The sequence below is a fragment of the Apaloderma vittatum genome, unplaced genomic scaffold (genome assembly GCF_000703405.1).
Source record: "Apaloderma vittatum isolate BGI_N311 unplaced genomic scaffold, ASM70340v1 scaffold44328, whole genome shotgun sequence".
NCBI lineage: Eukaryota > Metazoa > Chordata > Aves > Trogoniformes > Trogonidae > Apaloderma > Apaloderma vittatum.
Genome location: NW_009732059.1, coordinates 1391 through 13457, shown reverse-complemented (window position 1 = coordinate 13457; position 12067 = coordinate 1391). Strand labels below are relative to the sequence as shown.

Sequence of the window (12067 nt, the reverse complement as noted above, 5' to 3'; positions counted from 1 at the left end):
TCTTTTCCAACCTTAACAATTCTATGATTCTCCTCCCCAGGGCCCTGACATGCCGCTGTCTCGCCTGTGCAAGGCCATTGAGGAGTCCTGCCCACACCTGGCCAGCTCTGTGCACATCAGGTGGGTGCTGGGAGTGTGCCTGCCCTCCCTGCCATCGGTAAGGGAGGCGAGGGGGGCTGGGGGAGCTCCTGAGGGCCAGAACCTGCAGGGCACTTGTCGTGGAAGGTAGCCCCTGCGAGCTGGGCTGCTGCTGGAGGGTACGGGAGTGCTTGTGTTGTTGGGTTAATCCCTTCCCGCTCAGAGTGTCTGTATTTGAAATCATCGCCACAACTGCTATTTCTTTGGAAGATAATAAAGCTGTTACATGAGTGTCTGTACCTTCTGTGGTGCCTGTTAAGAAGTGCTCTGAAATGTGGGAACATACAGTTTTAAAAGTTACACATTTGGAGCAAATGTGGTCTTCTACAGTTTTCCAGATTCTCATAGATAAGCTCTGAAAGACACACAAAGCAGTCATCGAAGCCACCTGTTTTAAAGTTTCTATAATACAGAAGATCTGGTTTGACATGAACTAACTCACTGAACAGCAGCAGTTTTAAAAATCAGTCTATTTTGCATTCCTAATTGTTCTATTAAAATAGTAGCAATATCTTCTATTTGTTCTCTTTATTAAAAGTACTGTTAAAAAAATTACCCCTACAAACCTGATTATTATTTGGCTTATTATTTATATTTAGTATGTTTCGATTTGTTTCACAAGTATAAAAAACCTTCTGGACCTGATGAATTAGCTGCTGCTTTGTTCTGTGTGTGTTTAATCATCTATACCTGAAATACAAGAGTATTTTCTTTGATGCAAATTGTTAATACCCTAAAAAAAAAAATATGTTTTTCTTTCCCTGTTTAGGTTAAAACTTATGGCAGAAGGAGAACTGAAAGATATGGAGCAATTTTTTGATGACCTTTCAGATTCATTTACAGGGACAGAGCCAGAAGTTCATAAGACAAGTGTAGTAGGTAACTAATTGTTCTCCCTAAGCTGTATTTGATGTGATGCCTCTCACTGATGTAGTTCACTCAGGACACACTTTGTTTTTCTCTTTGGGGAGGTGTAAAGATGACCCAACACGATTTTTCTCTTGCTCGTATGCTTCACATGAACCAGGCTTACACCTTGTAAAATTGAGTTTTATCAGTTGGGAGGCCGAGATGAGATGCTTAAATGAAATTAAGCAATGCAGTTCAAGCTTCTGCTTATTGTGTTTTCTAGCCTTCTCTCTGAAACAGCAACTTACAGACAGTTGACGTAACAGATGTTTTCCTTTGCAGGTCTGTTTCTCCGCCACATGATCTTGGCCTACAACAAGCTTTCTTTTAGCCAGGTCTATAAACTTTACACTGCGCTCCAGCAGTACTTCCAGAACGACGAGAGAAAGAACAGAGTTGTCGAGAGCGATATGGAACTGACAAACACATTGCTGCTGGAGGGGAGAATGGAGAAGGAAGAACTCGATGGACCTCTAAGGTGATAAGCTAATCAAGGCTTTCCCACTTCTTTGGAGAATTGGTCTCTCTTCAGATTACTTCTGTATGCGTCAGAGTAAACTTAAGCTTAGTCCAGCTCAAGATGCTACTCCTGTTAAACCAACTCCACGACTTCAGCTGCGATATCTATGCGTGGCGTACCGTAATCTCTGCAATCCTGTATTTTATTTTGTTAAAGCCCCACACGCCGGCAGAGCCGGACGGCCTCTCCGTTTCCTTGGTGCCACCGTGTGGTGATACTTGTAACTTGCGACAGTTCTGCCCGGTGGCTCCTGGGAGGTGGCAGCGGCTCATCCTCATCCTCGCCTGGGGAACTGCAGGCTCAGGGCCGGGTGCTGCCCAACCGCTGAACGGCTGCTCTGGCTGTGCTGGCATGTGGGGTGGGGAAGCTGGTGGAGAAGTCACTTCTGCTTCCAGCAGGCAGAGATTCCTCCCTCAGGAGCAGTTCAGCTTAATGGTTCTGGTTTCTCTTTTCTGCCTTCCTCCAAGTTGAAGAACTAATGTTTATTCACATCAAAATTGAGAAGCAAATATTGAGGCTTTTCACCCGCTAGAGACGTTGAGAAAGCATTTTGTGTATCCATATATTTAAAATGTTTTCTAAACGGTCTTTTTATAAGCTTGTGCTTGTGCATGCTCTGCTACAGCATGAGTCGGTCAGCAGCTTTTGGAGTCTGGCTGTAGCTCCTCTCTTTCCATGGCATAAACTTCTGTCTGCTCTTGCAGAGCAGCTGTTTTTCTGGAGTGATGTGTGTGACCAAAGCACCCGTTCGTTTCACTGTGGCTACTTTCAGAAGAAAGGAGAAACAGAGCAAAGCTTTTTGAATATGTCAACCCCCAAATCTTCTATCTGATGTTTTAATTTGGGTTTTCACATTCATTCATTCATTCATTTACCACCATCTCTGCAGGTTGAAGATGACAGCCACACTGCGTTAACTTTGGTGGAATAGATTTTATTCTTTATTAAGTTTTTCTCATTTTAGTTTCCTTTCATGCTTTGAGCTATAATATCTCATAAAACTTTATAAAGCAAAAGTGAGGAGTGCCTGACAAAATGTATTTCTTTGTATTCTATTTCATTGCCCTTGTTTCTAACCAGAGTGCTTCTTACCAGGGAGGAAGAGCTATCTTGCGGTGAGCCTCTCTCACAGAAACAAGCAGAGTATTTTCTTTCTCAGCAGGTATGTGAGTTTGGAATAAAGTTAAGTAAATGATCCCTAACATGAATTTCACTTTCAGTTTTATCCAGACGTGGCATTTTCTTAGCTCTGTTAAAGGTTTGTTGATACCTTGCGTGTTTGTTGATACCTAGCACTCCAGGCTAGAAGTGTTTTATCTGGACTCAACCCAAACTGTTCCGTGATGCTCTAAGATGGATGTAATTCCAGCAAGTGATCCACTTTATTAATTCTTCAAAGAGAAACTTAGACAGAATTCTTTAAGAACATTTGAACAATCTTGCTTTTATTTTGCTTGCTCTCTCTGATCTCTGGAAAGCAAATACTGTAAAATAATGTAGATAAAACTGCCACTGATGTTGCTGCATCAGAGTAGACAGAGCTGTTACAAAATCTTCTTTAATGTTCTCTCCAAGCAGATAACAAGCTGACAAGCTCGTATCAAAATATATTTGTAACCCTCCAGTGTGAGTTACTTATCTTACTTTTAGTTTTCAATTTTTATTCCAGGCTTCTTTATTAAAGAATGATGAAACAAAGGCTCTTACTCCGGCATCTTTACAAAAGGAATTGAACAACTTGTTAAAATTTAATCCAGACTTTGCTGAAGCAGTGAGTATCTTTTTCTTCAGCCCAAACGGTTGTAAAGGGATTTCTTATCTCTAGGATGGGATTATTTGGGAGTAATTTGTTCTGTGCTGAAATATAAAAATGTGAGCAAGTTGCATGTAAATGTTTAGTCACTCGAACTGAAACTCCTGAAGGTACAGAAACCTCAATTAAGCAAAGTGCTTACCCACATGTCTTGCTTTATGCACAGATAAATTTTGGTGGCGTTTTGGATGTGCATTCTTGTTGAACTGAGTCTAGAATTTACTTCTTTTTACATGTTTTCCTGAGAAAAGTCAGGCCTTATACTCTCATGGTTTAAAAATTAGTATTAATGCAGGCACAGTGGCAATCACGCCTCTGTTCACTTAGCACACAAATACAGGGATTTTACCTGTGTAGAGGTCTCAGACTGGGTGGGATAATTCTGGTGACCAGACCTTGGCCTGTAGGACACCGTGTGGAAGATCCTGCCAGGGAAAAAAACTGACTTCATCCGAAATTTACAGAAATTCTGCACAAGTAGTGTCAGTATCGCTGCAGCCTCTGATCAAGCACTTGCCTGTCTTCAGGTTGGACTTGCTAGGCAACCTTTCTCAGTGAGAAGACACGTAGTCGTTACGAACAAAGACTTTAATAGTTCTGTAGAGTTAAAGCGGCTTTTGCTTTGCTTTTCAGCATTATTTAAGCTACTTAAATAGTCTCAGAGTGCAAGATGTCTTCAGCTCGACGCACAGCCTCCTTCATTACTTTGACCGTTTAATTCTCACCGGAGCAGAGAGCAAAAGCAACGGGGATGAAGGTTACGGTCGGAGCCTGAGATATGCGGCTCTGAATCTCGCTGCCCTGCACTGTCGGTTTGGCCATTAGTAAGTTAATATATTGTACCTCACAATTAAAATTCATCTTGTCGCATGATAGCTGGAGTTTTTGTTCATTCTGAAAGTCTGTCCAGGACAAGAAGGGGCTTTCTCTTAATTTGATAAAAACTGTAGTTGAGTTGGGTTGGAATTTTCTTGGAGTTTTAATTTGTTCTGGTTTATTGTTTATTTTGACATGTATTTGGTTTTCATAATAACTGAGCCATCTACAGCAAGGTAAGAGCTGACGTTTGTGTCTGCTTGCAACTGTTTCCTGAGTATTTCAGTTCTCGATTGCTACTTTTCCCTGGCCTCAGAAAGGTCAGTGTACTTGCAAGCTTCTTTTCAGCTATATTCTCAAGAAAAAGTGGTTAATTTTCTGTTAAGATTCAAATCAACACAGAGCTGATGGTCTGGAAAAAGAGTAATTAAAAAAAAAAAAAAGCCATCTGAGCTTTATAAATTTTAAAATGCCATAGGGGGCGGGTGTTATTTTATCGATAAAGCTGTCTTACCCACCTCCATATATGGCTTGTGTTTATTGACTGCGCCTGGGTGTGCCGTGTAAAACTAATGGAGATGGGAAGGACATCAACAAAATTGAGAGCAACAACATTTTCCACACAGGCGGGTACTTGGCGTTGCCCTGTTTGGACAATAACTTGGCACCGCCGGGGGGTTGCAGCTGCATTTTTACTTGCAGAGGCTCTCTTGCTTATTATCCTCAGGACTAGAACACGTCACTGAAGTGCTGGGAGGAAAATACAGGCTTTCTCAGGAGTCTATTAAATCAATTCTCTTCTGAGTGCGATATGCATAGTTTCGATCGATATTCCTATGTATCGAGGCGCTGTGTTTTAAGCACTGTGGGAATCCTGATATGTTTGTTCTCCCTTTTTTTGTTTGCCTGTAGCCAACAGGCCGAACTCGCGCTTCAGGAAGCCATCCGAATTGCCCAGGAGTCTAATGACCATGTTTGCTTGCAGCACTGCCTGGTAAGATAGCGGTGTTGAAGTAGAAGTTTCCTTTTCTTCTCTTTTTTTCTCTTTTTTTTTTTCCTGAGCTTTTGCTCCGTGAACTGTTGCAGAGCTGCTCTTACACAGCATTGTCTCGTCAAATGCAACAGGGATTTAATCAGGACTGTCCAGCCGTGGGGGGATGTTGCTTCTGACGAGTTAAACAGGAGTTGTGGTCCTGGGCTGCTGAGCTGGTAGTAAGCTGAAAATTTAGTCTTTTATGTTTTAAAGAGACAAAGTATTTCATAAGCTTCCTCCTTACTATCTGTTGGATTCTCAAAGAATAATTATTCTTCTTTTGAGCAAACAAAAAGGAGGAGGGAGAGACTGAGATTCCTCTGTATTTTGTTCTGTAGTTAACGTCAAAAATGTAATGAATTGGCATTAGTGGTATCAAACTCCTGAGATGCTGCTTTTCGCAGCCAGCTGTACGTCGGGGTTTCTGTGCGTTCCTCTGAGCCTCCAGCACTGACCACTGTCCCAGCCTAGCTGCGCTTTTGAGATATTTTCCTGTACAGCGTTTCCTTAGTATCATAGGAAATCTGAAGAGTGGTTTGTATTCCCAGCGAGGCTTTGTGCATTCTCTACAAGAAAAGTAAGAGAAGTTAAAAGTGCTGCAGATGTTAGCTATTTGCAGTGAGGTTTTCCCTTTTTTTTTTTTTCTCCCCTCCCGCTTGCTAGAGCTGGTTGTACATCCTGGAGCAGAAGATATTTGATAGCTGTGTTCTGCTGGAGCACTCTGTAAACAAATCTTTGCATTTTGGTTTGCCGGTAAGTCCATTTCATTTATCCTTAACTTTACTCTAGAACAAACCCGTGTGGCGAGGGGACTGTGCGTGATAGGGTTTTGTGGCTGACCAGTTCCAAAGATGTACCTGAGTTTAAACCTATTTTAACACTCCAAAATCTGTCTGCTTCTGTGATTTTTACCCTTCACACTAAGAAACCAGAGTTCAGCTGCTTTACTACCAGCGTTTTTTCCACAAGGCTCACTGTTGTACCTTCCAGCTTGCTTGGTTTTCAGACAGAAAAGCTCTGTGAGTGCTGGCCTGGCCCCCTGCACCACTTTGGCCTTAGGCCTGTAGCACAAGCTGCTGGTGCTCAAGGGAGGTTCTCAGGCCTCCGCCTTCCCTGGAACTTGGTGCTGACGTCTCTGCCGAGGCTTTGGACACATGTTTGCTCGTGCAGCTCTTGTGAAATCTCACAAGGCAGCCGTCTCCTTAGAGAGTTTTGTGCCCTGAACCCGGTGGCTGTTACAGAGAATTGTTCTAAAAGGAACCAAATTGCTGATTGTGGGAGGGGAGAGCAGACATGGCTGCTTGGTGGGGAAGGGGAGGGAAGGCTCTGTGTTCTCGCAGCTGTTTCATCACTGGAGAAATCCAGATACAAGTCTTGTCATCCTCTTTTAACTGTGTGGGGGAGTAGAAATTACCTTTCAGATCTGACAAAATGGCATTCACATATGTGTGGGTGTGCATAAGTGGGTATTTAAAGAAATGCCTGGAGCACCGTTCCTTTGTCTGTGCTGAATAACATCACCTCTTTCTCTTTGGGATTTTTTTTTTTATTAGTTTAGAACTCTTGCTTCAAGTGTCTTGTGCTCTATTGTCTTTCAATGTGTTGGTATTTTTAATTTTTTATTTTATTTTTCCCAGTACCTTGCTTCCCTGGGAATACAATCCTTGGTTCAGCAAAGAGCTTTTGCGGGAAAGGCTGCCAACAAACTAATGGATGCCTTGAAAGATTCCGATCTGTTGCACTGGAAACACAGCTTGTCAGAGCTTATTGATATTAGTATAGCACAGAAGACTGCCATTTGGAGATTATACGGCCGCAGGTATTTTGTTTCTTTTCAACTCTTGGGTTAGCTCACTGTACCTGTTAGCACATAATGCATTTTGAGTTATTTATATAGGTGTAACGAGTGACTCTGTCTCTCCAGTGCACTAAAATAAAGCCAATCGGATGGTGATTCGGTACAGGCTGAGTGCAATTATTTCCATCTTCTTGTGCTCCTTTAAAACTCCTCCTGGAGAAGAGATTGAGCTTCCATTTCGGAGTGGAAAATAGCACGCAAATTGTTCCTGCGGCCTTGTTTTTGGCATCTCCGTGCTTAGGCTGTGTGCAGCTTTCAGTATGGGCTACGCAGGCACGTCAGGTACTACAGAGTTCCTGAATAGCAGCTGCTTTACAAATTTTCATTCTTCCCCAGGCCCCTGGCTTACCAGAAAACGTTAAGTGTTGCCATTACAAGGCCGTAGCTTAAAAATGGTGGTCATTACTTGAAAGCTAAAAGATGTTTCTCTTGCATAAGCACCATGGCGCTTCAGCAAGCCCAAACGCTGCTGAGCATGAACAGCCTGGAGGCCGTGAACGTGGGCGTTCAGCAGAACAACACGGAGTCCTTCGCCGTCGTGTTGTGTCACCTGGCGGAGCTACACGCAGAGCAGGTGACTTTTAGAGGTGGTTGCGCAAAATGTGAGAGGCCGTGGGGGTGTTATTGACAGAGAGGGCAGGTCTGTGTTCTGCCTTCAGCGTCTGCGTCGGGGTGGTGGTGAAGAAAATGCAGGGGGTTTGCTCAGCAAGTTAGTTCTGCGAAGGTTGTGTTGAAATTGAGGCGGGGTGGTACTTGCCCCGGTGTGCGTTAATCCAAGTGCTGTTTCTGCCTTACAGGGGTACTTTGCAGCTGCTTCTGAAATACTGAAACACCTAAAGGAAAGATTCCCTCCCAACAGTCAGCATGCACAGGTAGAATGTTTGTGACTTAGCTGGTAGATTATATAACCATTACACAATACGATCTGGATTCCATTGCATCTGAATTCTTTCCTCTGTATGCCTTGGGCTGTGTGTCTGGTAATTTCACTTGGCTCTTGACCTCACAGGAAGGCGTGTGGCATAAACTTTTCTACAAAAGCATGAAAAAGACAGCTCTCTCATTTGAAGACTGGTGAGACTTTCGTCTAACACTAGTTTCCTGAGAAAAAGCTGCTTAAATAAAATTGTAATTGACAGAGGGGTATGTAGCTCCTTTGTGAGCATGTATAAGAATGAAATGTTGATTTGGAGCTTCAAAGTTCTGTTTAATTAGTGCTCCTTATTTTGATACGTTACAATCTAGAAGTAACTGAGAGGAGAGGCCAGTTTCTCTATGACTCTGAGAAACACGTTAACACCTGAGTCACATTGGAGCATTCAAGATTCCATTAATAAATATAGTTTGGTCCTCTTTTTGCTGCAGAGCACGTCTACTGTTTAAAAGTGTTGGTAATGACTTAAAAGAGCCTTTTACCTTAAAAAGCAGTCCAATAAGTGAGCTTGGGTATTGAAACATTAATCCAGACCTGAGTATTTGCACTGAGGACAGTAATTCAGTAAATCCAATAATTGGCCAGTGGATTTAGTTGTGTCTAGACATAAATACCCACAGGGGAAAACAAAAAGTAAATTCTGACTCAGGGTTAGAAAATGAGCAGGCATGACTTCTAAAATTTGTTCTTGGTTGTTCTTTGTTTAGCTCTGGATGCTGTTTGATCAGAAAATACAGTTTGAGAGAGCCATGAATGATGGCAGATACCATATAGCAGACTCTCTCGTAGCAGGAATTACAGCACTTAATAGCATCGAAGGCGTATACAGGTAAGAAATGGTGAATCAGCCCGTGCTCACAGGTGCGTCCCGTGGAGATAATGAAAAATTGAGCAAAATGATTGCTGGCAGTCACACGTTCTTCCCTTGCCTGGGGAGGTTTGATTTTTCTCTCACTTCAGTGAGTTGTTCTTCTAAATGAGAATGACATGCTAGAAATAGGTAGCGTTAAAATTTGTTATTTGGTGGGTATGAGGAACAGCTTACTGTTGAAAGCCATTTCCTGTTGATTTTCAACGAGGCAAACCACCTGAAAACGTAGCTGGTGCCAGTAAGCCGGCAGAGCAGTATTCAAGCTGTGGGACCTGATGCTTGTCCTTCTGGAATTGGACTGGTTGTGGTTTCCAGGATCTTTAAATATTGCACTCGGTATCAGGGTTCACGGCGTTTGCACACATGCCGCACTGCTGTGTGTTTCTTATTTCCCACTTCTCATTCTTTCCTTGTTGCTCCATATCCTTGTTAGCTCAAGCCAATTTTAGCTGCTTTACCTCACACCCGTTTTTCTTACAGATAATTCCTTGTGCTTTCTAGCTTGTTTGCCCCCACTTCTGCTGCCCATTTGACTTTTGGTTTTGGCAATCCCCGTTTTCTGCCTAAAGCTATTCTGTGAATTTGGTCCTTTTTGCCTGTGAGTTGTCCAGTTGGAATCAGAGATATGTGGTTTTCTCCTCGGTGCATATAGCATGCAACACACTTTGTCAGAACTGCTGTTCTGCAGTTACAAGAAGCAGGAGTTCCAAAATCGAGACCTATTTTACTGTCTTCTGAAGAGCAGAATTATATCTAAAATAGAAAAATACAATCAGCGATGTTTTCTTTCTACCACGGCAGAAAAGCCATTGTCCTGAAAGCCCAAAATCAAATGTCAGAGGCACACAAACTTTTGCAGAAGTTGTTGATCCACTGCCAGAAAATCAAGAACACCGAGATGGTGATTAGGTAAGAATGTTTAATTTTCAGACTGTTAACACCACTTTGCAGTGTTTACAATCAGCCATTTCAATTTGTGTTCGGACTTCACCAGTCTTCAGATTACCTGCTATGATTTGGAGATTACAAAATAATTTCATTTACTAATCACACTACAGAGGAATCCTCAATATCATGGAGCTGAAACCTTGTCATCTTTATGTAAATGTGAAAGGCAGCACATTTATTTTTAAGTTCTGTAAAGACTTGTGGAAGAAGGAAACACTACATCCAAAATAAATGGGAAATAGAAATGGAAGTCCATAGCGGTACCTTTGTGGTAACCTTCAGAATAGTTATTTAATCTTCTGCATGTCGACGGCATCTCCTCTTAAGGGTGTAATTGAAGTTAATTGTATATGCAGTAATTTAATTCCTAATAAAATCAATACCATCTCTGATGGAATAATTATTTGGGGAAACAAGCGGACATTTTTCATTGAAGGGAAGCGTTTGTAATTCTTTTCCTCCTGGTTTGTTTAGCGTCCTGCTGTCGATAGCAGAGCTCTACTGGAGATCTTCGTGTCACACCATAGCGCTGCCGGTCCTGCTGCAGGCTCTTGCCCTCTCTCGAGAGTACAGCCTGCAGTACCTGGCTTCCGAGACTGTCCTCAACTTGGCTTTCTCCCAGGTGGGTCTGATCTGTGTTTCTGCAGGGCTGTAGGGCGTTTATTCTGGGGGTCTGGATACCGTTTTCACTCCCATGAGATGTAAGAACGTGACCTTGTTGGAATTAAGTTGTTGATTCTGAAGAAATACGTTCTAAACGTAAGCTCTCCTGGGGAAGTCAATAAAAGTTGAGCTTTGTGTGTATCGCTAAGGTGCATAGCTGTTATGTATAATTAAGCAGGCAAGCATAAATTCTCCTGCCTTAATTTCTTCAGTCGTTATTTTTCCTGCTAGTATTTTGTCTTTCTGGTAGCACAGCTTGGCATGTGTCTGAATTAAAAATAATGCTTGTAATGGAGTTCAGTTATACTGTTTATTCTGAGCTGGCAGAGACAGGGTTGCTAGCACTGACTGCTGTGGAGAAGCCATGCCTAATTTCAGACAGCAACTCAATTTACTAAGAAGTTTTGATTTAAAAGAAGATTGCCTTGTCTGTAGTGCATCGTGTTACTAGAAACAGATGTGGCTGATGTTGGTCTTCTCTGAAGAAGCTGCTTTCACCAGTGGATTCAAGTATTAGAAAAATATTTCTCTTTCTTTTTTCCTGAGCAAGCCCTGAATATTCTGCACATGGCAATAGAACCTGTTTTGGCCCACGGAGCTGTCCTGGACAAAGGCTGTGCCATGTTCTTGGTGGCCAAATGTCAAGTGGCTTCTGCAGCTTCCTACACTCCGCAAAAGAAGATTGAAGGTAGCGTGAAGAGTAATTCTCCTCGCTGAAAGAGCAATCAGAAGCTGAGAAATGCAGACCAGTGTATATCCTGGAGTCCTGCTGCACGGTCACTGTGAAAACAGTTTGTGTTACATAGCTGTCGGACAGCAAAATTGATTTGGGATTAGTTATTCAACAGATGCAGTGTTTGTAATGGAATCTTATTTATCTGCGTACTTCCACACGCGTATTTTGCAGCAAAGGCTGGGTAACAAACTAGCTGAAAGCCCACGTTGCTAAGACACAAATTGTTTTGAAAAGCCGAGGAATTTATAACTGGGTTCCTTAGAATTGAGCTGTATTGCTTGGAGCTGTTATTGTGATATTATCTTAAATATGACCGCCCTCCCCCCGCCTTTTCTTCCACAGCTTTGGAATCCGCCGTCCTGAATCTAAATGAAGCCAAGTCTTACTTCGCCAAAGTGGACTGCAAAGAGCAGCTCAGAGACGTTCTCTACTTCCAAGCCCGGCTGTTCCACACCCTAGGCAAGACCCAGGAAAGGAACAAATGTGCCATGCTGTTCCGTCAGTTGCACCAGGAACTGCCGGCACATGGTGTCCCCTTAATCAATGCCTTCAAGTAATGTGTTTATAAAGATTTGTTTGTTTTTCTCTCTCTTTTTTTTTTTTTCTCAAATGTCTTTTTATTATATTCTCTCATCTGCGTTTTGAAATAAATGCTGATAAACCATGGCCTTCTATTGAGCAAAGTTGTATTTGTTGTCGAGCAAACATAGGTTTTCACTTATTTCGCTTTTATTCTGTACTTAAAGAATTGAATGGGGAGAAAAAATGAAAAGCTTTTCTTGACATGCTGAGGGGAGTAGCACAGTCATAATGAAATAATATCTATTC

At 42.3% G+C, this 12067-nt stretch overlaps 1 protein-coding gene across 1 annotated transcript; it reads left to right on the top strand.

The window, feature by feature from the left end:
- Positions 1–43: 43 nt before the first annotated feature.
- Positions 44–11796, top strand: ANAPC5 (anaphase promoting complex subunit 5). Its single transcript, XM_009875377.1, has 16 exons — positions 44–120; positions 908–1017; positions 1330–1525; positions 2663–2729; positions 3237–3338; positions 4014–4204; positions 5109–5190; positions 5893–5982; positions 6867–7048; positions 7526–7661; positions 7885–7959; positions 8729–8850; positions 9694–9801; positions 10315–10466; positions 11015–11191; positions 11582–11796. Exons 1-16 carry the CDS (start codon positions 50–52, stop codon positions 11794–11796), a joined length of 2076 nt encoding a protein of 691 aa, XP_009873679.1. The 5' UTR covers positions 44–49.
- The last annotated feature ends 271 nt before the right edge of the window (positions 11797–12067 follow it).

What these genes read in the sequence shown, in the direction of transcription:
- ANAPC5 (XM_009875377.1), top strand. Translation starts at nt 50, where the DNA reads ATGCCGCTGTCTCGCCTGTGCAAGGCCATTGAGGAGTCCTGCCCACAC. An exon ending in CCAACAGTCAGCATGCACAG is followed by an intron (nt 7,960 to 8,728) that starts GTAGAATGTTTG and finishes TTCTTTGTTTAG; the next exon opens with CTCTGGATGCTGTTTGATCA. An exon ending in CTTGGCTTTCTCCCAGGTGG is followed by an intron (nt 10,467 to 11,014) that starts GTCTGATCTGTG and finishes AGTGGATTCAAG; the next exon opens with TATTAGAAAAATATTTCTCT.